We start from the raw sequence: 20,967 nt of genomic DNA, 5'->3' as shown, positions 1-20,967 counted from the left end.
CTTACTCTTCCTGATTAAAGTGCTTGTACAGGCTGACTAAACTTTAACTTCCATTTTTCATAGATTCAGATCCCCCAAAATTTTGCCTCTCTCTTTCTCCTTTTGACCAGTTTTTATTCATACTTCAACTGACGTTTATACTCTCGTGCTTTCATGCAGCTGGATTCACAGGCGAAAGGAAAATAAGCTTCGCTTTGCACGATCCTGACAACATCAGCCTTGGGAGTTCCAACACCACTGTAACGGTACAGGTTTGCAGACCTTTTTTGACACCCCAACCCCCTCTCTCCAATTGTCAACCGTAGATTCTGATATACCCCTCAAAAAGTACTGTATTCGGACTATCTCTTTACGTTCTTGTCATGGAATCTGTTGTATCTGAATTTGTAATGAATGTTCCTGTGTTCATGTTTTTTTTTCTTAATATTTTTTTTCAATTGCTTGTCGTGCATTCCATTGGTGACTCATCTTTTTTTATGCGATGAAATTTTCATAGAAATTCTGTCTATGTAAAACACGTTTATGGTTTCGTTTGTCAAGTGCTGTTACTCTTTGCTTTTTATGTTTTCGAAAGTAAGAAAGGCCTAACATCTTGCATGGAGCCTTCTTTTTTGATAAGTGATTACCTGGTACTACATTTTCTACTCAGTAATTCCTGTAGATAGTGTATGTTTTATTTTATAAAAAAGTTTAATTACTTAACTCAATAAGGAAAAAAAGGAAAGCTTAAAATCATTCATGTGAACATACTTTGTGAGGTGTAGTGAGAATGCCATTTTGTCACATACGTAATTAAGGGCACTGATAAGATCCCAGGTTTGTTGCTCTAACTGTTGTTGTTGGAGGTAGTGCCACATAAAATTTTGTGGCATCTGCTAATAACTTGCCACAAAAATTTGCATCAAGGAACTAAGATTGGTGTCAGTATTAAAGTCATGTATGTTTGTGCTTGGATCACAGCACTTGAATGGACATATGTAACTTCAGTTTTCCCACTGAAATTGGCAACATAGTACAAATTTGGTAGCAAGATGTCAGATAGGATTACTGTACTCATGTGGCTCTTCCTTTAATCAGCACATTTATATAAGGAATAAACTTTGAATTGAATACTTTAGAAATGTATATTTTACCCAAAGACTTGCCATCCCTGTGCCACAAGGTTTTGTGGCTATTATATCAAGGTACTGCAGATAAAACACTAATGCTCTTCATTGCTTCTGAGTGAAAACTTTATGACTAAGTGCCTCGTAGCTATAGAGCCCTGAAGGAGACCTCAAATTTCAAGTGAGCTAAGTTTGAAGATCTGGCCCATAATTGCGTAACCATTGCCAAACATGCTACTATTTATGCGTTACAAACTGATTGACCTTGGAACTTACAATTTTTGGAAAAGTCTTTTATTTTGTACAAGAGCAATTTTGTTGATTTTGGGGATAATGCTGTCACTGTTGCAACATAACACTTATCAGGCAACCACAACAACCTATAGTATATTAATCTATAGTCATTCTCTCTACACGACTGTATTTTTTAAACATCCTTCCTACTTCTCTATTTCCTAAAATTTTCAGTCTTCTCATACTCTTCAGAGATTACACCTGCTCCTTTTTCTTATCCCATGGATGAGAGCACTAGGAAACCCATTGTTTAGCCACTCCGGAAGAAAACGTCAACTCAGGACTCACTGTAATGGCGTTCACATGTGAACTGCAGTACTGAGGATCTTAAACATTTGTGAAGACACTTCCTGCTACCTGAATCAGTTTGTGCTTTAAGACATCAAATTAATGTGTAAATCAACTTTATCGAGCGCTTTCCTAAATAAATAATTGAATAAAAAAGTGCTGTAATAATTATTTTACAAACGAGATATGTAAGTTATACATAAATCTATAATTTTTTTTCCGTTGAGTGTAGCTATTTCGTTTAATCTATGATAAGTAAAGATTTGCAATGATTAGAAGTATCTGTTGTAAGATTGGATGTAAGTTACACACAGCTCATAATGGGATTTACAGACATTACCCATCAATGATGCTGATTGTCGAAAATGATTCACGTGATTAGAGCATGGATTTTTTTTTATTGAAATGCTACTCGAGGCTTTGTAGTGGAGAGCTGAAAAAACATATACAGTCACTTTACACTGTTGTTTACTTTTATTGTACCTACAATAAAAATGTATAAGATATTGGTTATATTTTCATGTTTTCCAGTCATAATTGAAGATTTATACACAGAGTGGACAATACTGCGATGAGGAGCGCCGGAGGAACCTGCAGGCGTCTCGGAGTCATTTCTTGAAGAAGGGAAGCGGACAGAATTCCTTCAAGAGGCGTTCGTATAAACTGCGAAGGAGCACAAAGGACCCTGACTCCGACTGTAAGAGAATTCTGTTTTCTTATAAATTTGTTACAGTATTCTTGATATCTGAAATTAAGTTTGTTTTTATTTCTGTAATTTCTAGGTATCTGAAAGTACCAGTGCGACTGGTTTTGTTTGTAATTTGTCGTGTTGATTTCCATAGTTTGGGTATATATGAAACTAAGCTGGACAATACTTAGATGAGAAAGGCAGTCCTTACACTGGTAGAAGAAGGTTTTGGGTTGTGAAAAAAACTGTTAAGAAGTATTGCCATGGATTAAATGGGCTTATGTCGAGGCTACATTCCATCCTAAACTTGACAGTAGGATGTGTATAATATCCTTAGTTAGTTATGATCTTTGCAAAAGATTATATTTTGTAGGGTATCTGCTTATTTTATGTCTGCCTTTTCTGTAATCAGCTTCAATTTTCAATAGAATGAACAATGTATTTATTGTAAGATTATCTTTATGAAGGCGATGAAATGATACAGTGCGTTTAGAATCAGGAAACTAGCATTTTCGACATAGTGTTAGACTAATGGCTGACATATATTTGTGCATCCACAATTCTTGTATAAGTTTTTCTTGTATAAGTTTTTGCAGATTATTGAGTGGAGGGTTTATTGTGTTAATATGAAGACCTATCCAAAGAAGAAACCTAAAATTCTAGGGAATGGGGTTTTTGAAAAGTTTATTTCTGATTTAATATAAGTAAACCCCCTGTATTCGCGTTCTCACGATTCGCAAACTCACTGATTCACGGATTTCTCTAAAAACTCATATACTGTACACATTATTTGCAGAAAATTCGCCTGTTCGCGGTATTTTTCACTGAGAAATATTAACTAATTACTGTATTTTTGTAAGTTTTTTTTTCGTGTTTGAACTATCAAAATAGGCAGTTCTAAGTGTTTTTAGAGGGGTTTTAAGTATTCGCGGATTTTAGCTATTCGCCGGTGGTACACATCCCCCTCAAATCCGGGGGCGTTTACTAGTTTTCTAGACAATACAAAACACCCTTGTGCTGTCATAATTTGTGATCAAGCCAGGCCTGATTTAATGTAGATGTTTCTTTCATTCATAGCCATCAAGAGGTCTGACAGCGTCCGCTCCAGGAGGAAGGTGTCTTCTGTTAGCGAGAGGTCTGACACTTCAGAGCATTTGGAACCCGAGGTACGAATTTGATTTTTTCATTACTGTATTTCTTTCTTTCTTTTTTCTTTAAATCTTCAGCTGAAAACCCTTATGGACCGAGTCAACATATTCTAAACCAAAGAGGGCTCCAAAGGGAAATCAGCCTGTAGAGAGAGAGAGAGAGAGAGAGAGAGAGAGAGAGAGAGAGAGAGAGAGAGAGAAAGTTAAAGGAAAGGTGATGAATAAACAAATGAGGGAATAGAAAATAAAATCTTTACACCTGAATCCAGGAGACGTCAACAGAGAGTAGGAATGAACTTGCTCCTCGTTGAGATATTTGGAGAGTACCTGATTACAGTTTATTGCAGTTTGTTAACTTTGAAGTTTCATATAAGTATTTTAAATAAAATAAGATATTTAGTGTAGCGGAACAGCATTGCCATCTGGCAGTCTAGTGCCAGGAGGCTGTGATACCTCGTCACATTGAGGATGCTTCGGCCCCTTCATCTTTCTCGGTCCTGAACTTATTCTTAATTTTCTCAGGTTTCCGGAGAGGAATCACCTGGAGTTTTGAGCAACGAGGATCTCCCAGACAGTCCTAATGATGGAGACCTCGATGAAGAAAGCCTTACATCGACTATGCCGTGGATCAAGGTGAGGGTCTTTGCAAGATGGCAAAGCTTTACAGTATGTAGAATAGTTAGAAGACTACAGTGTTGCTCATCCCCACTTAATTGCTATCTGTCTTTTGCTCTACAAAGTTCTGAAACAATCTGCTTTAGGTTATGTCAGTATTTTCGATATAATCTTAGTGCCATGAGCTCGTTGATCCAAGCGTGTGGGGGTGGTGTGCGGGGGTTTTTGGGGGAGGGACAGAGAAGTTTAGAGGAACTCCACTGGTAGGTTACTGTCTTCTCACCTAACCGTTCCCTTCAGTTCCAAAATAAAAATAGATAATGGGAATTATTATGAAATATTCATAACTGTAACAGAAATATTTGGGAATTTTGTGAACAATTTTGTGATGAACATGGCTAACAAGGACTATACAAAAACCAGTTCCATGTCAAAATTGTAAGAATTTAAATGATAAAAAAATTGCCATGAGCGCCAATAAAATAGCTCTTGTTGTTAGTATTTGAATTACAGTATCATAACTAGTTAGAAGAATCTGAAAGACATTTGCAAGAATCAAATATTTAAGAATTAACTAACGAAAAAAAAATGTAAACACTTGTAACAACATTACAAACATTTATAATGTAAAGCAAGTTCTTAATGAGTCTTCGAATGAGAAGGAGAATACTGAAATGAATTTTTACTATGTATAATCCAAAGTAGTTTGATATCCCTTTCTCTTCCTAATAGAAACCAGGATCTAATGCACTGATTTACTCATTCAAAAAATCTCCTTTTTTTAGGAATGAATTTCTCCTTCCCATGCAGGTTGTAGTGCGGATGTTTTCACTGTACAATATGACTTGCACCCACCAGAACTACTGTCACCCTCACTGCTACAAGAGAAACATGCGCGCTTGCAAGAGGTTGATGCACGCTGTCAGAAAAGTAAGAGAGGGTCCGCAGACATTCCCATTTTAATTTTTGGTCAGATGCTGCACATTCATGTTTATATTCATCGTGCATTGCTTTATTAGTATTTATTTGTTATTTTTATCTGTACTGCATTACAGTTTTCTTCGCTTGGTTATATTTTTTCCACACTTATGGGCAGTCATCTGCTTATTTTACATACATTTTCTTTTTTTAGTAGCTTATCATATGTATGAGTGCAAATTATGGATATTAACAGAATGATAATGATTCATTATAATTTATAAAGGGGTTTTGACAGGAAGCAAAGAAATACTACTTTCGTATAAGTGGTATTTATTTATTGTCACTATTTAAAGTCTTAATGTAATAAGAACCAGAAGTATCAGTATTGTTCAGTGTATTAGAATAATTCCTGGAATTTATATCCTCTAAGGAATATTAAATCCATCAAATAGAAGTTAAGTGAATAAATTTTAAGGCATTTGACAGACTTCGAGTCATTTTGATGGTTTTTAATCAGTTTAAGGAGTTGTGATTTCCCGAACATATTTAATTGCAGTAAATATTTGAATAGATTCTGAATCCCTAGCATGTAATTTGATTTCTTTGATACATTTTGAATCCTTCTTAATGAATCTTAGGTATTTCAGAATGAATTGAAATAGTTTTCATGGTCCGTATGTCCCTTGAATGGTCTTTAAACAACTTGGATTAATTTTCTGTCCTGTCATTCTGTTGTTTATCTTACTGATGGAATTGTTTGAATCCTTCGATTGAATTTTGAACTCTCATCATGGCCGATGCTTTCCATCCTTAACCAGATGTATGGCGAGGAATTCGAGGAGCAGGAGGAGGAAGTCGTCAACCCGGTGACCAGAGGGCGCGACAAGAAGGACAAGAAGCCCACGAGGAAGGCGTCTGAGCAAGGCGCCGGAGGGCATGGCTCTCCCCTCAGGAGGAAAGAGAGTTTTGCGAGGAGAGACAAGTAAGGGTTTTCTAATTTTTTTTTGTGTGAATTCACGGAAATATTCCCCTTATATTTTGTTATTATTATTATTATTATTATTATTATTATTATAAAGAAAAATGTCCTCAGGGATTTAAAAGGTCTGTACAACAAAAGTATTACTGTATAGAAATATTTTTATTATTACTATGAATCTATTGAATATTATTGCTGCTTCAGCTGCATTTATTTTGTAGAAGACTTTTTCAGTTTTCCTTATTGCGGACTTCTCTTCAGTGGAGGTGCGTGCTAACAGCTCGCCTATATTTGTCATTTCATAGGGGAAAAGTCAAAATCTGGATTCGGCTTCTGTATATATTCTATACAGTTAGTTATATACAATTGTTGCAGCTTTGACAGCGTTTCGACAGACTCTTCTGTCATTCTCCAGCGGGAGCTAGTAGAGGACTGGCAGTTTGCATAGGTCCTTCTGAATTTATACGGGCTTCAGCGGGGGTCATGGATGGCGAATTCTGATTGGTTGCAGTCAGCGAACTTCAAGCCAAATTTCTGCGTGGCTCGATCCTGACAGATCTTCGCAACCTGGGAATGTCATTCATTCCAGCGTTCCCATTGGCCTGCCGTTGCATGATGTCATGCGGCTGACATCATCGGTAGTTTGGCTGCTATTGGGCTGCGGATGAATGATGTCATTATCTACTCTTTCTGTCGTAGTCGGGGATTGTCTCGAAGGCGCCTCGCTCATCAGGGGCATCTCCATTTTCAGGGTTGTCGTTTTCAGGTATTCGTTGGATTTGGTGGGTGTTCTGCATTATTCTTCTTAAATTCGTGGGCAGGAGGCATCGCTCCTACCCACGAATTTAAGAAGAATAATGCAGAACACCCACCAAATCCAACGAATACCTGAAAACGACAACCCTGAAAATGGAGATGCCCTGATGAGCGAGGCGCCCTTCGAGACAATCCCCGACTACGACAGAAAGAGTAGATAATGACATCATTCATCCGCAGCCCAATAGCAGCCAAACTACCGATGATGTCAGCCGGCATGACATCACGCAACGGCAGGCCAATGGGAACGCTGGAATGAATGACATTCCCAGGTTGCGAAGATCTGTCAGATCGAGCTTCGCCGCAGAAATTTGGCTTGAAGTTCGCTGACAGCAACCAATCAGAATTCGCCATCCATGACCCCCGCTGAAGCCCGTATAAATTCAGAAGGACCTATGCAATCTGCCAGTCCTCTACTAGCTCCCGCTGAGAATGACAGAAGAGTTCTGTCGAAACGCGTCGCGGCAACAATTGTATATAACTAACTGTATAGAATATATAAAGAAGCCGAATCCAGATTTTGACTTTTCCCCATGAAATGACAAATATAGGCGAGCTGTTAGCACGCACCTCCACTGAAGAGAAGTCCGCAATAAGGAAAATAGAAAAAGTCTTCTACAAAATAAATGCAGCTGAAGCAGCAATAATATTCAATAGAACCTGTTTAAAAGAGGGTCTGCTGCCAAATTATACTATGAATCTAGTAACATAACCAGATATTAGATCACCGTGGCCATTGTCGCCGAAAATATACAAATTTAGTTTTTCTTGAACTTATATTTACTTGAACTGAACTGTGCGCCAAGTATTTGTTCGCTTACCTTCCTGAGGATCTTCAGTATCGATCTTTTTTCTTGGGAATAACAACAATAAGACTAAGGTAAATGCTTATTCAATGTAATGTCGTGTACATACATTTAATCCCTGATGGGTGACATTAGCCCTTTTTAAATTAATACTTTCTTTGAAAAGTAATATTATTATTCTTTACGGTCTATGTTGAGTGATATCATGGTATTTTTCATATTTCAAAATCGATTTCCTTACAAGGTAAGCTTTGTATATTGTCAGTAATGTTTTAATCCTTCTTTTGTAAACCCCAGTCTTAAATCCCTAAGCATTCAGTGTGTCGCAATAAACGATATTCACAACAAAATATTATTGAATTGTGGTATTCAATTAATGATATTCATAAAATAATACTACATAGTGGTCTATGATGTTTTTAAAAAAAAAAATGTAATCTTCGATGTTGGTGGTTCATTTTATCCTATCAGTAATAAGTAACTTTAAAACTTTTTTTCTGTGACAGGATTGATCGTAATGTGGACATATCGGCTGTGTTATCACGACTTGGCCATCACCAAGGGTCGGCGGTGCATCTATCAAAAGATACTATTGATACAGATGGTGCGTATGTCTCTCTCTCTCTCTCTCTCTCTCTCTCTCTCTCTCTCTCTCTCTCTCTCTCTCTCTCTCTCTCTCTCTCTCTCTCTGTTAGAAATAAAAAACCTGGAAAATGCTGTTACACAGTCCAGAGTCATATAATCAATATGTACATATGATTTGAATACAGATAATATCAGCTTAAATTTTATGGAGAGTTGAAAGGAAGCTGAAGATAAAAGATTTCATTGTGAGAGGTGAAAGTATTATTTGTAAGTTATTTTGTTTCCAGTTAAGTTTGATTTAAATCAGGGCATCACCACTGTTTTTTTCCTTCAGGTGACGGCAAGGAAGTGTCTAAAGACGACGCTACAGAGGAAGAGAAGAAAAAACCCAAGAAATACGACACACCAATCGTCAGGTTTATGAAGACTCAGGTGTGTTAGTCCTTTGTAGATGATGTAGTTAGTATCACTTAAAGCTACAAAGACTTACCTCGTGCATTTACGTTTTGTTTCTCAGTACTAATGCGCTAGTTTTCATTCATGTACTTTTACATGTTTAAATCATTCATCGGCATCAACTCTATGAGAAACTTTTAACATACTCAGAATATTTCTATTCTGGAAACGCTATTAATCATTAAACTTTCTTTTCGGTTTTACATCACGGTCAGAACGGTCTTAGTTTGTATATTCGCCACTTTTCAAAATTGGATTGACACTGTTCTCAGTCTTGCAACGCGAGTAAGTTAAAATGACATAAATTCAATAGTTCTGCCAAAAATCACACAAAATCTGCGTAACCACTTTTGAACCTTTGAATCAGGACGGGCTTTGGATTCTTATATAATAAAGATTCCTGTTCAGTTTTCAAAAGATTCCAGGACTGAAATGTTATGGTTTTCAGTTACTGACGTGACATTACGTGCCCGAAGATATCTTTCTTTCAACGGATCTTCTTTCTTTCTTTGCAAGGTGATGGGCTTATTTCATGCTCCCCTTTCGCTGGTCTGCAAATCAGTAGCTGTCATGACGGAGGACCTCCTGCTTGACGTCGTGCCACAAGCTTGGGAACTTTTATTGGAGCATGATAATGAGGTAGGGTCTACATTTACTTCAGTTTCCAGAAACTGTAGCTGTCTCTTTGGTTGTTAAACATTTGAACTATTTTATAAAGAAATAAACATGGCCTTCATTTTGCGATGAGGTAACATTAGCTTCGTACCGGATGTAAGTTTTCAGTAGAGTTAATCAATTTTTTTACCAGATGCTACAGGAAAATAATTATGTAAATGTGTAATTTTGGTTGGATGAAGGTGCCAGATGTGATAAATTATTTGCTTTAACAACTTGTTTTGGATTGCTGCAGATTTGATAAATTATTTGCTTTAACAACTTGTTTTGGATTGCTGCAGAGTTGATAAATGATTTGCGCTAACAGCTTGTTTTGGATTGTTGCAGACTTGATACATTATTTTCTTGAACAGCTTACTTTGAATTGCTGCAGATTTGACTCTAGAGCTAGTACTATTATTAATCATTATTACGTTTTAGTATTACATCCTAATGCCTACAACATTTATTATCCCGAAGGTGACTGCCACTGCAGCTGTCGTCTTTATTCTTGCTGGAGTAAGAATCCCGTCACACGCATCAGAGATTATGACAACAGAACTCACGCATCCAGATCCGAGCACCAGACTCAATGCCATACTGAGGTGAAGTAACGAAGGAATTTCTCTCTTTGTTTTCTTATAATTGGTCATATTCGCAGGTTATTAATTTTTTTTCTTGGAATGACCAACAGCAGTTATACGATTCTTCTGATTTTGTGATTGTGTTGTAGACTTAAGTTGCAAAACGTATCACAATCATCATTATTAGCAACAGATAGAAGACTGATTTGGCCAGAGAATAGTTGGTTTTTACTGCTCTTATCCAAATCCTTGTCTATAGCAGCAACTGTGATTCCTGACATCATTGTTAATTTAAATGATGAAGAGACAGTGATGTTTAGAGATTCATGATAACAAAAATTTTATTTGGGCAATAAATAAACTGCCATTTTCCCTGTTCTCATTTAGAGGCTACATTCTTTCCTTTTTTCATGTAAGCATAATCATCATTATTAGGAACGAGCTTTCTTTTCTTATTCTGTTCAACCGAGGGAAATTTACAGTATGTCCCTCATGCTCATTGTGTTGATTTAGTTTGCAATGTTCATAGTGTCATCATCTTTCTTTTGTTGGAAAATGTAGAAACAGAGAAAATTAGGTTGCCGTGTATTTGAGGATTTTTTCTGACGTAATTAAGAGAATACTTGGATTGTTTTTAAAGTCTTCTTTGCCATCGTCTATATTGTCATAATCTGCAGCCTTTTATGAAGGACTTATTGTTTTTAAGAGACTTAGACTAAGGAGACACAAAACCTTGTCAAGCTTTCTTTTATTTGCCAGTATACACATTTATCGTACGATTAGACTTCATGAGTGAACAATCAGTCATGGCATTTGATATATCAGACCTGTCTAAGCAGAACTGTTCATATATTCCATGTTATTTTATTCATAAAAAATCATTCTACAGGTTCCAAGTCTTATGGCGATCCCGCTATCAAGCGTGGACACGCATGGAGGAAGGCGGACAGTTGACTTTCAAAGTTCCACCCCACGGGATTGAATTCACTCTGCCATCTCCCAAGATAGGAGTGGAGTCACTCCCTGTGGTTGATCCTCCTTGGATGCCTCATTTCAAGACGAATGTGGAGGAAGTCACCGTTAACCAGATTCAGCATGTAAGTGAAGAATTATTTTTGATTTATGTATTGTTTATGTTATGCGCTTGGCTTTAAGACCAAGGAAGGTAACTATTTAATCTCCTTGTTATCAGTACCCGGAAACAGTAGCCATTTCGTGTTCTGTTTTTATTTTTGATTTGATTGCCTTCAGTGTCCTGGAAGCAACTTTCTCTTTTATGGTGATAATTTTACAACTAGCTTTTTTGTCTCTCTTGATACTAATGGGTACTTTTGCTGGTCTTACTTTTTTTTCTTGGTGACCCAATTATTATTAAAATAATTTCCCTGCATGATATTTTTAGTCATATTTTCAGGAATAATAGTTGAAATTATCAGTTTTTGATGTTTAAGTATTAACACGAAACTTGAGTAGTCAGTGTTCACAAAATTTCACAACCTTATATCTATACTATAAATTATTTTATGGACAACAGAGATCGTACGTCACTGCTACGAGGACGAGACGCAAGTTGCAAGCTGAAATGGTGCGATCTGCTCTGGAAGCAGAGGAGAAGAAGAGAAGAATTGAGAGGGAGAATTTCTTACTGACAACTGTTCCCGTGACCATTCAAGCTGCTTATGAACCGGCCCTGCATCACGTGTCCCCAGATGATCATGAAGAAGGTAAAGTTTTCCTTAATATAGTGTTTACCATAAAAAAGGCAAAGGGAATTGAAGAAGGAGAGGTGTCTAATAAAGAGAAAGAAATGTAAAGTAGTTATGAATGCTTAATATCCAAGAAAAGCCATTGTTTCTTCAGTTTGAATTGCGTGGAAAAATTGGTGAAGGGTGATAGTAGGTTTACTCTGGTTTTGATTAAAACTCTTGGTTTTGATCCTGTTAAACTACAGTAGTTAAAAGTTGTTAGTTCCTATACATAATTACTAGTTGAAGCTCTTTGTTTTTTCTTTTACATTTAGTTCAAGTTGCTGGTCCTTATCATCTGCAGTTGATTGATGCACTTAGTTTCATCCTCAACATTTGGTTAAAGTTCTTCGTTTTCATCTTGATTCTTCTTGTTCTCGATCCTTTTCATCTTTAGTAAAGCTTTGCATTCCTTTCCTCTAATGTTAGATAAGGCCTTTGGTAGATGGATAGAGGTTTGGCTTTTTATCTTCCCAAATTGTGTAGAGCACCAAGTTCCTATTTAATGTAACTGGGCTCAAAAGCGATAATAAACCTTTATTCTTTGCAGGGGAGGAAGAAGTGGACGCCGTCAGGAGCACTGGCCACCACATGTCTGTGGCCCAACAGCTCTTCCCATCGTGTCTCTGTTCTGCTGTTCTGACTATCATTCACCTGTTGGACGATCCAGCCGTCACCCCTGATGGCATTGCTGTCTACGAAGCTGCTCAGCAGGTGTGCGACTCTCTCTCTCTCTCTCTCTCTCTCTCTCTCTCTCTCTCTCTCTCTCTCTCTCTCTCTCTCTCTCTCTCTCTCTCTCTCTCTCACTAACAAACCATCTCTCCTTCAGTCAGTAATGTTTGTGAAATTGTGTAAAAATAGGAATAGCTTAATACAAAGAAGTCATACAACTCTCTCTCTCTCTCTCTCTCTCTCTCTCTCTCTCTCTCTCTCTCTCTCTCTCTCTCTCTCTCTCTCTCTAACAAACCATCTCTCCTTCAGTTCATAGTTGTGAAATTTTGTAAAAATAGGAATAGCTTAATACAAAGATTGCGTGCAACGCTTTCTCTCTCTCTCTCTCTCTCTCTCTCTCTCTCTCTTTCTCAGTTCATAATGTTCATAAGGGTTTGTAAAAGAAATTAATTACTTAACACACGGAAGATACGAATATCTTCTTTGCTCACTCTCTTATCACTAATATTTCGTTCCCTTGCAGGTCATCTGGTCCTGCCTGGTGGAGGACTCTGCTTTGTTCCTCCGATTTTTCTTGGAAAAGCTGACTCGCGAAAGACAAGACGTGATGGTGAGGTTGTTGAGACGCCTTGTGAGGTTCATCCCAAGACTTCCTTCTCAGGTACTGCTCTTCTCTGAGCCACACGCCCAACGATTTATTGTTTTTGTTGTAGGTTGTAGACTGTTCATGAAAGCTGTTGTTTTTCTATAGTTGCTGTTGTTGTTGTTTATCAGTAAATTAACAAATTCTTTCAAGTCAATGTTAATATATCTTTCTTTCATGAAGGATTAACCTTATATCATTGCAGAGGTTCTTTGTATATAGTCTGGTCAGAAAAAAAGCATACCTCAGTTTAACCAGACCACTGAGCTGATTAACAGCTCTCCTAGAACTGGCCTGAAGGATTAGATTTATTGTACGTGGCTAAGAACCAGTTGGTTACCTAACAACGGGACCTATAGCACAATGTACCGAGAAATGAATTTCTGTCACCAGCAATAAATTCCTTTAATTCATCATTGGCCGGTCGGAGAATCAAACGCGGGCCCAGCAGAGTGCTATCCGAGAATGATACCAACCCGTCCAATGAGGAACTAGTCTGGTCAGAAATGCATATTGAACTATAGACCTTGTTCTAATTACATTCTGTTTTCTTTGAAAAGGTAGTATGTAGAAGGTCTTTTTATTCGTCTTTCCAGGCTGCGTTTGCACTTTACAACTATATGGTGGGCTACGTCATGTTTTATGTCAGGAGTCCACAAGAGGCGTCTCAAGAGCACATTGCTTCTGCTCTGTCTATCCTTTGGACGGTAAGTGGATGGGTGGCACGCATTTGCAACAAAAATCCAGTTAAAGGCAATTATTTTTAAGTGTCTGCTTTGTATCTTTTTTCAAACCCCCTCCTCCTCTCTCTCTCTCTCTCTCTCTCTCTCTCTCTCTCTCTCTCTCTCTCTCTCTCTCTCTCTCTCTCTTTTCAGATGATGCTGTCTGAAAGCCAAGATTTATTATTTCACTTTTATATGGTGCTTTTATTTTTTTTCGTTGGTATGTCACCGTAGATGCTCTTTTTCTAGGTATGATATTAAGGTTCATCAGTTCACTTTTTCGTTCCAATGTACAAAATCCCTTGAATTTAAATAGATAAAAAGTATACTTGACTGAAAACCCAGCCAAACGCTTATTCCTTCCATGTAGTTCTTTGAATTGAGCGTACTTAAGTGGTTCCTTATGTTCATCTTATGTTTTGTAGTGGCATTTGACTTAGGTGGGTTAATCGTTCCATCAACATGAGATGCCAAACTTACAGTCTTGTATATGGATAATTTTTCTGTAGATACTATTCTTATTTATGTTTCTAGACATTCCTAATTATTTTATTGCTTCAGTAGTTCGTAGTATTAAAGAATTATTTTCAAGATGAAATCACCCCAAGAACAGATATAAGAATTAATGCTGAAACAGTTAAACAAACCGATAGTTTTAATTATTTAGGATGCACTGTCACAAGTGATGCAAAATGCAAAAAAAGAGATCAAGAAGAGAATATCCGTGGCAAAAGATGCATTTGGTAAGATCAAGAAATTAGTCACCAACTCGAAAATATCTATGAATCTAAGGAGGAGGTTTGTGAAATTTTTTTTTTGGTCTGTATTGTTGTATGGCTGTGAAACTTGGACCTTGAGGAAGGCAGATGAGGAGAGGTTACAGGCTGCAGAAATGTGGTTTTGGAGAAGAATGCTGAAAATATCATGGACAGAAAGGAAAACTAATGAGGAAGTATTAGAGAGAGTAGGCATTGAGAGAGAACTTTTGGCTTCAGTGAGAGGTAGACAAATGCAGTTTGTGGGTCACATAGTGAGAAGACAAGAACTAGAACATCTCTCTCTCACTGGTAAAAGCAATGGAAGGAGGCCGAGAGGAAAACCTAGACAAAAATATATAGATGGATTGGTGAGAATGACTGGAGAAAGAATGTCTGCAGCTCGGCTGCTGCAGAGAGCCGGAAATAGAGAGGAGTGGCGAGCCATGATTGCCGACATCCTTGGGGATATGGCACCTGGATGATGATGATGATGTTTGTAATAAATATAATTTTAAGAAAAGTTTTTCCATTTAGTTCAAACAAACTAAATCTTCTGAAGAAAAAAAAAAAAACAGGAAAGGTGGAGAATGGGCCGAACCCCGAATGTAGGGATAGGTACTCCCCTTGAGGTAATGGAAAGCTATGAATGGATGGAAAAAGCTTCCAGGTAGCTCCTTCAAAGACTGCTATTTAAAGGGAGGTTTTCTTCCTCCAGGTGGTTCCTAGTATCCAAGGCATCTTGTTCAAGGACTTGAAGCAAATCTTCCGCAAGGAGCAGTGTGACTCATCCTTGTTGGTCACTGCTAATGTTCCTTCAGCCAAGAAAATCATTGTCCATGGGCCAGGAGGTGCTGATGCAGGAGGTATCCCATCCCAGGTATGCTTTATTTATCTCTTGTATATGTTCGATGAGAGGGAATAAAACAGTTCTTAATAATAAATTAGTGTATAAAGAACTTATTATATTAATTTTCATGGACCCTGCAAGACTATCATGATTATGATTCCCATTTCTCAGTAAATTAAGGCAATTTTTTGCAGTCCCAAAAGACTTATAACTAATATTTGCCTCATTTCCTATAGTTTCCAATTCAGGAAGACACCCAATTCTGCCAGATTCTTCAGGAGAGTTTGGACTTCTTTGGCATCCCAGAAAACGACCATAAATATTACTTTCTGGTAGACCATAAAACTAGTAAGTATACTTTTGTAATGTAATTTAGTTTTGGGAGAAGATACGACTGACAAAGTAATAAAGTTAACGCGGTGTCTTCAAGAGATTGGGATGAGACTTGAATTGTCTGTGAAAGCCACAGATTGATGAGGTGACTCCTTTATGGAATTGAAGTGTAGACTTAGAAAAAGCGATAATAAGGCTAGCATAGGTCGAAGGCTGGATCAGAGTATCTTGAGGTGGCTTGGTCATATGAGGAGAGTGGACAATGATAGTTTAGTGAAACGAATCCGTAATTTAGAAGCGTGAACGTACATGAAGAAAAGAAGGCTTAGAAATTGTTGGGAAAATGGTTTGGAAAAATGCACTGGAGAAAATGTTTTGTAATAATAAGGAAGCATTAGTGTGTAAATGATGCAGTGTGTGTCGGGGCTCAGTGTGCTGGCAATCATCTTTATTTTGTATGTGTACGAAGCTGCTAATGTCATGGAAATTTTTCTGAACATGGGCTTCATCCTCACTTCAGCCACTAAGAATGAATAGTGCCTGTCGTGTTTTTTTCTTGAGAAACAGCTCAGTTTTGAAAAAAATACTTATATGTATTTTGTATCCCTGTTACAGATCAGATTCACAACCCGCAGTCTTATGTCAGAGACTTCTATTTCTTCAAGAGAGCTCAGTACCCGCAATTGCTAATGGTCCACATGGAACCTGACGCAGCCTATAATGCTCTTCAGAGACAAGCCTTCACACAGAAATTCCTCGAAATTGGGAAAGTACTTATGGCTTGGTCAATTTTGCAACGCCCTGACCAGGTATGTCATTCACAGTTTCTACGTGCCCTTTTTTGTATTCTTTAATAAAATTAACCAGATTCTTTTTAAGGTGACGATTAGTTATCACTTGGGAATTATATTAACACATTTTCTGCAGTGGTCGAGCTTGATTTGATAATTGATTCCTGTCTCTGTCTCTTCAGCATCAGAAACCAGTAGTCTTAAAGAGGATACAGTTTTGAATAGCTGCAGATTCACCTATAGGTACATGATTTTGACATTTACAGTAACATGTATCTGATGATACAATATCCTCCTTCAACAGAGCAAATTAGAATGTTTTCGATGAAGTGTTCCCTTTAACAGAGAGTAAAATAGTCTTTATAATATTCTTCCATATCAGAGAATAAATTTTAAATTCTACATGGCATCCCTACACTAAGATGTACTTTTAAAATACTTCCTTTCAGCGTTTCCTGCCAGGGTGTGAATATCAAAAATTTCTTACAATGTTATATAAATTTAAAAGTACTTCCTTACAGTGTTCCCCCCCACCAGATACTGTATAAAAATTTTAAGGTACGTCATTACAATGTTTCTTACGCCAGGATATCAGTTTGAAAATATTGCTTTTCAGTGTTCCCTACACAGAATAAAACTTTTGAAATATTGCCCAACAGCACTAACGTCATGATATAAATTTGGCAATACTTCCTGAAAATATTTCCTATACCAGGATATGAATTTGAAAATACTGCTTCAGGTTGTTCGCTTCACCAGGATATAAATTTGAAAATACTGCTTCAGATTGTTCGCTTCACAAGGATATAAATTTGAAAATACTGCTTCAGATTGTTTGCTTCACCAGGATATAAATTTGAAAATGCTGCTTTACAGCATTCTCTACGCCAGGTCATAGATTTGAATATTTTTTTGAATCTTTTGCAGGTTGCACAGCGCGTGTTTTTCCTCCACGAAGAGCTGACGAAGCTACCGTCCTTCCCTCGGAAGGCCCTTGAAGCTGATTTTCATTTGTACAAAGGAGGTGCCATGGGGAAGGTATGTCTTTATAGTTTATTACATTGAACTCTTGCATTGACAAATCATTCTCGAAAGCTGTTTGTGGTTGAGGACATTAATTTGATACTGCAACCGTGGATTTTGAAAATCCAGCTTAGTGTCATATATTCATTTTTTTTACACCTTTTATATTTGAAAATTAACCCCGTGTAATAAATGAGTATATATATGTATATATACATATGTATACATACATATATATACATACACACATATATATATATATATGTACATTTTTTGTATTATTGTAATGTCATCACATTATTTTCCAAAGGGAGTACGTATAGGGCATTTTGAGAAAAAACCTTATGTGGCGCTTAACTGCCACTGTGAAGCCTTTACTTACAGTCATTTATCTTGTAGTGCATGTACCAGAGTTTACTTTCCATGAAAAAAAGATGTTTTTGTAATGTTTTTCATATACTAAATAAGCAAGCTTGTATCTCAAGACTGCCAGTTAACACCTGGAACTTCACTTTACAGGAAGTACGTGGGTTAGACCAGCTGCACAAATACATGTGGGTGCAGCTGGTGACACGGATGTTTGAAGGGATGGCAGGCAACCTGACTTACACCACGGACATCCATCTGTTTCTCAATGTCATCAACGGTGCCCTCCTCCTGCATTGCGAAGATTCTTCGATGCTGAGACTCTGCATGGCGTCCTATATAAACGCAGCTCATTACTTCAAGAACCTCTTTTCTACGAATGGGTGAGTCTTGTTTTGACTTGAGGTGGTTGGTGACTGACTCTTGTTGCATCTTCCAGAGTCTTGATGACGAACTTTGCTGATATTGCCTTAAGTCAATGCTTTACTTAGGATCTGCAGTACCATAGTATATCCAAAAACAAACATTTTTGGTACCTAGTGCAAAGATTGACTGCGAGATGTTAACGGATGTTTGACATGTTAAGCTTAATGCTTTGCCTCCCAAGGGTGACGAGGTTTTAGCTGAGGGATTGCAGTACCAGACTCTTCATATAGTTTATGTCTCGTCTGTATTATATTGATGTATTTCGAATTAGAATATGGTATTCAGTTTTGCTGGTTGTCTGAGTTGTTTTACTAAATTGAAGAGCTAGATAACTTTCTTTTGTGCGGGATTTACTCTGAATTGTTGGCGACAGGGTTAGATGTGGGAGTTCATCCACACTTGAATTTTTACTTCAGAACCCTTTTCTCGTACAAGTTCATTTCATGGGAAACTATAACTTGTCCCTTAGTGATTATTAAAACCCTTCACAAGATTATCCGAAGCTTAGAAACTTCTTAGAAACTTACACTTTTATACATAGAAAACTGAGATACATGAAATATGAATTATATAGAAAAATGTATTTGAGTGTTTCCTTCACCCTAACTGATTCTACCTTAGATATTATTTTTATGTCTGCAATTTATTTCCCATCATCATTTATGCTGATAGCTACTTCCATCCTTTAAAAAATAGGCCTGTCACTTACTTAGCGCTTTAGCCTCATTTTTTCCTTTCCTGTTTTTTACCTGTTTTATGTCAGCTGAGTTTAGGATGCCGGCCCCAACGTCCTTTGCATAAAATAAACCATTTTACATGGTCAGGAAATAATTGTCATTTATTTTTCAGAATCTAATGAATGCAGTAATTTAGTATTATTTAATGACATAAATTCTCTAGCAGCGTTGTTTGTTTTGCAGGTACTTAATGATCATGCCAACGATCATGAGAGTTTACAGTAACTACCAGAGCAACAAGATGGTTGTTAATGTTATTGAATTCGTAGTTAAACAACTCTACATCCTGCACCGGAAGCCTTTCATCTTGCAAATGCTGGGATCCGTCGCACCTATCTTGGACATGGATGATGCCACTGTTTATGGAGATGCGAACAAGGTTGTATGTTACTGATCCCATCTTGATATAGATATTGGGGCAGGATTGTTTGCGGTGAACTTTCAGATGAAACAATAAAGGGCTTTTACTTTTAATAGTTTATGAGCAGTCTCTTTAGTCATTATTATTGGAGACAGTAATTAACTTTTAAATTGAAAAATAAAAGGTTTTCTCTTTAATAGTTATGAGTAATCTCTCTCTAATCATTGCCTGTTATAATGAAAAACAATAATTACAGCGTTCCAAATATGATTTCTTCATTGGGAGTTTATCCTCTAAATCATTACATTGAAAAAAAATCGTTCATCACGTCTGTTGCCTTGCTGTTACCCAAACCTGTTCAAAGTCCAATCAGTAATGATCATGTTACAAGACCATTCCCCCCCTCTTATAAATCGTTGTCATTCATTAGATCAGATGAAACCAGATGATCTTTTGATTTGGAAGTAATTCTAATAGTAGATATTTCTCTTTTGCCAGATCCAGCCCAGACGCCTCTTTGATCTTCTCTTGTCTCTGGAACGGAACCACGAGGACCCTGTGCACATTCTCGACCTGCTTACGATTGACAAACCACTAAAGTAATTTGCTTTTACTTTAAATTCTTTATATCAAAAGAATATCAGTAAAATAGGCCGGGATTTTATCTTTCGATAATCCAGTAAACTCTTCTTATCTTAGCTCTGCTGTTCTCTTTTTCACCGAAGTGAAAGCTTCCCTAGATAGTACATGGCCTTTTCAACTTGTTTCTTATGAATATTTGTGCACTATGAATTATAATAATGATAGTCATACATTCCTATGTAAGAAGTCAATAGACCATGAACTTGCTTAAGAAGCTTTCACGGAATAGAATTCCATGTCTGAGGAAAATTAAAGCCTACAACAAAGAGAAAACGAGTTAAACATCCATATTACAGTAATACCTCAACTTATTAGACTTCTGTGATCATCTGCTACAGTATGATGTTGATTTTTTTGCTAGGTTATCTTTATAGACATGCATTTTTTTACAAATATATTGAATGTTAAATGTTAAGTATAGATTGTTTTGGGTTGAAACTATGTGGAATTCCTTTAGCTGTGGAATATCTTGAAAATAATCAAGTGTTGGCTATAAGTAGGGTCTTTGCTTCTTATCAGACTGTGTTACTTATTGGAAGACTAGACCCCTGGAGTATTTAGTAACTAGTGGGGCTACTTTAATTAATGAAAAATGGATAACACAAAAATTGAATACCTAAAGTGAGCAAATAAAAATAAGTAGTTCATTCAAGTAAATTTTTGGAAATTACCGAAAGAATAAGCAAGAAATGGAAAGTGTACATGAGTGTATGTACCCTCTTGCCAAGATACATATAGACTGTATACTTGTGTATTTTTAATCTATATTTATATCTGCATTAGTTTTTGTATGTAATTATCTCATTAATTTCCAGGGCTCTGGACTTCTGCTATCACGAAGAATCCGATACCGTCACACTTCTGGAAGCCGTTGATATGTGTGTAACAGTGGTTGCTTACTCTGCAGATTCCAAGAGAGGACACCAGATGCTGGTGAGATGTTGTGGTGTTTCTTTTCTTT

The 20,967-nt window shown here is 37.0% G+C and overlaps 1 protein-coding gene across 8 annotated transcripts in view; it reads left to right on the top strand.

The window, feature by feature from the left end:
- unc80 (unc80, NALCN channel complex subunit) overlaps positions 1 to 20,967 on the top strand; it is a 152,833-nt gene that overhangs the window by 90,561 nt on the left and 41,305 nt on the right. For 7 of the 8 annotated variants that reach the window (XM_067122356.1, XM_067122355.1, XM_067122353.1 and 4 more), the window contains 23 exons: positions 160 to 251; positions 2,244 to 2,385; positions 3,454 to 3,542; positions 4,047 to 4,157; positions 4,950 to 5,069; positions 5,879 to 6,042; positions 8,168 to 8,265; positions 8,581 to 8,678; positions 9,219 to 9,341; positions 9,837 to 9,961; positions 10,830 to 11,037; positions 11,475 to 11,664; positions 12,236 to 12,399; positions 12,881 to 13,018; positions 13,597 to 13,707; positions 15,196 to 15,357; positions 15,564 to 15,675; positions 16,276 to 16,469; positions 17,379 to 17,489; positions 17,994 to 18,223; positions 19,187 to 19,382; positions 19,863 to 19,963; positions 20,822 to 20,939. In XM_067122356.1, coding sequence (XP_066978457.1) covers positions 160 to 251; positions 2,244 to 2,385; positions 3,454 to 3,542; positions 4,047 to 4,157; positions 4,950 to 5,069; positions 5,879 to 6,042; positions 8,168 to 8,265; positions 8,581 to 8,678; positions 9,219 to 9,341; positions 9,837 to 9,961; positions 10,830 to 11,037; positions 11,475 to 11,664; positions 12,236 to 12,399; positions 12,881 to 13,018; positions 13,597 to 13,707; positions 15,196 to 15,357; positions 15,564 to 15,675; positions 16,276 to 16,469; positions 17,379 to 17,489; positions 17,994 to 18,223; positions 19,187 to 19,382; positions 19,863 to 19,963; positions 20,822 to 20,939 — 3,197 coding nt within the window. The remainder of the gene's footprint in view (positions 1 to 159; positions 252 to 2,243; positions 2,386 to 3,453; positions 3,543 to 4,046; positions 4,158 to 4,949; positions 5,070 to 5,878; positions 6,043 to 8,167; positions 8,266 to 8,580; positions 8,679 to 9,218; positions 9,342 to 9,836; positions 9,962 to 10,829; positions 11,038 to 11,474; positions 11,665 to 12,235; positions 12,400 to 12,880; positions 13,019 to 13,596; positions 13,708 to 15,195; positions 15,358 to 15,563; positions 15,676 to 16,275; positions 16,470 to 17,378; positions 17,490 to 17,993; positions 18,224 to 19,186; positions 19,383 to 19,862; positions 19,964 to 20,821; positions 20,940 to 20,967) is intronic. The other variant, XM_067122351.1, reaches the window with a different exon arrangement.

Source organism: Macrobrachium rosenbergii, chromosome 20, assembly GCF_040412425.1.
Source record: "Macrobrachium rosenbergii isolate ZJJX-2024 chromosome 20, ASM4041242v1, whole genome shotgun sequence".
Lineage (NCBI taxonomy): Eukaryota > Metazoa > Arthropoda > Malacostraca > Decapoda > Palaemonidae > Macrobrachium > Macrobrachium rosenbergii.
This window is presented reverse-complemented; position numbering and strand designations above follow the sequence as displayed.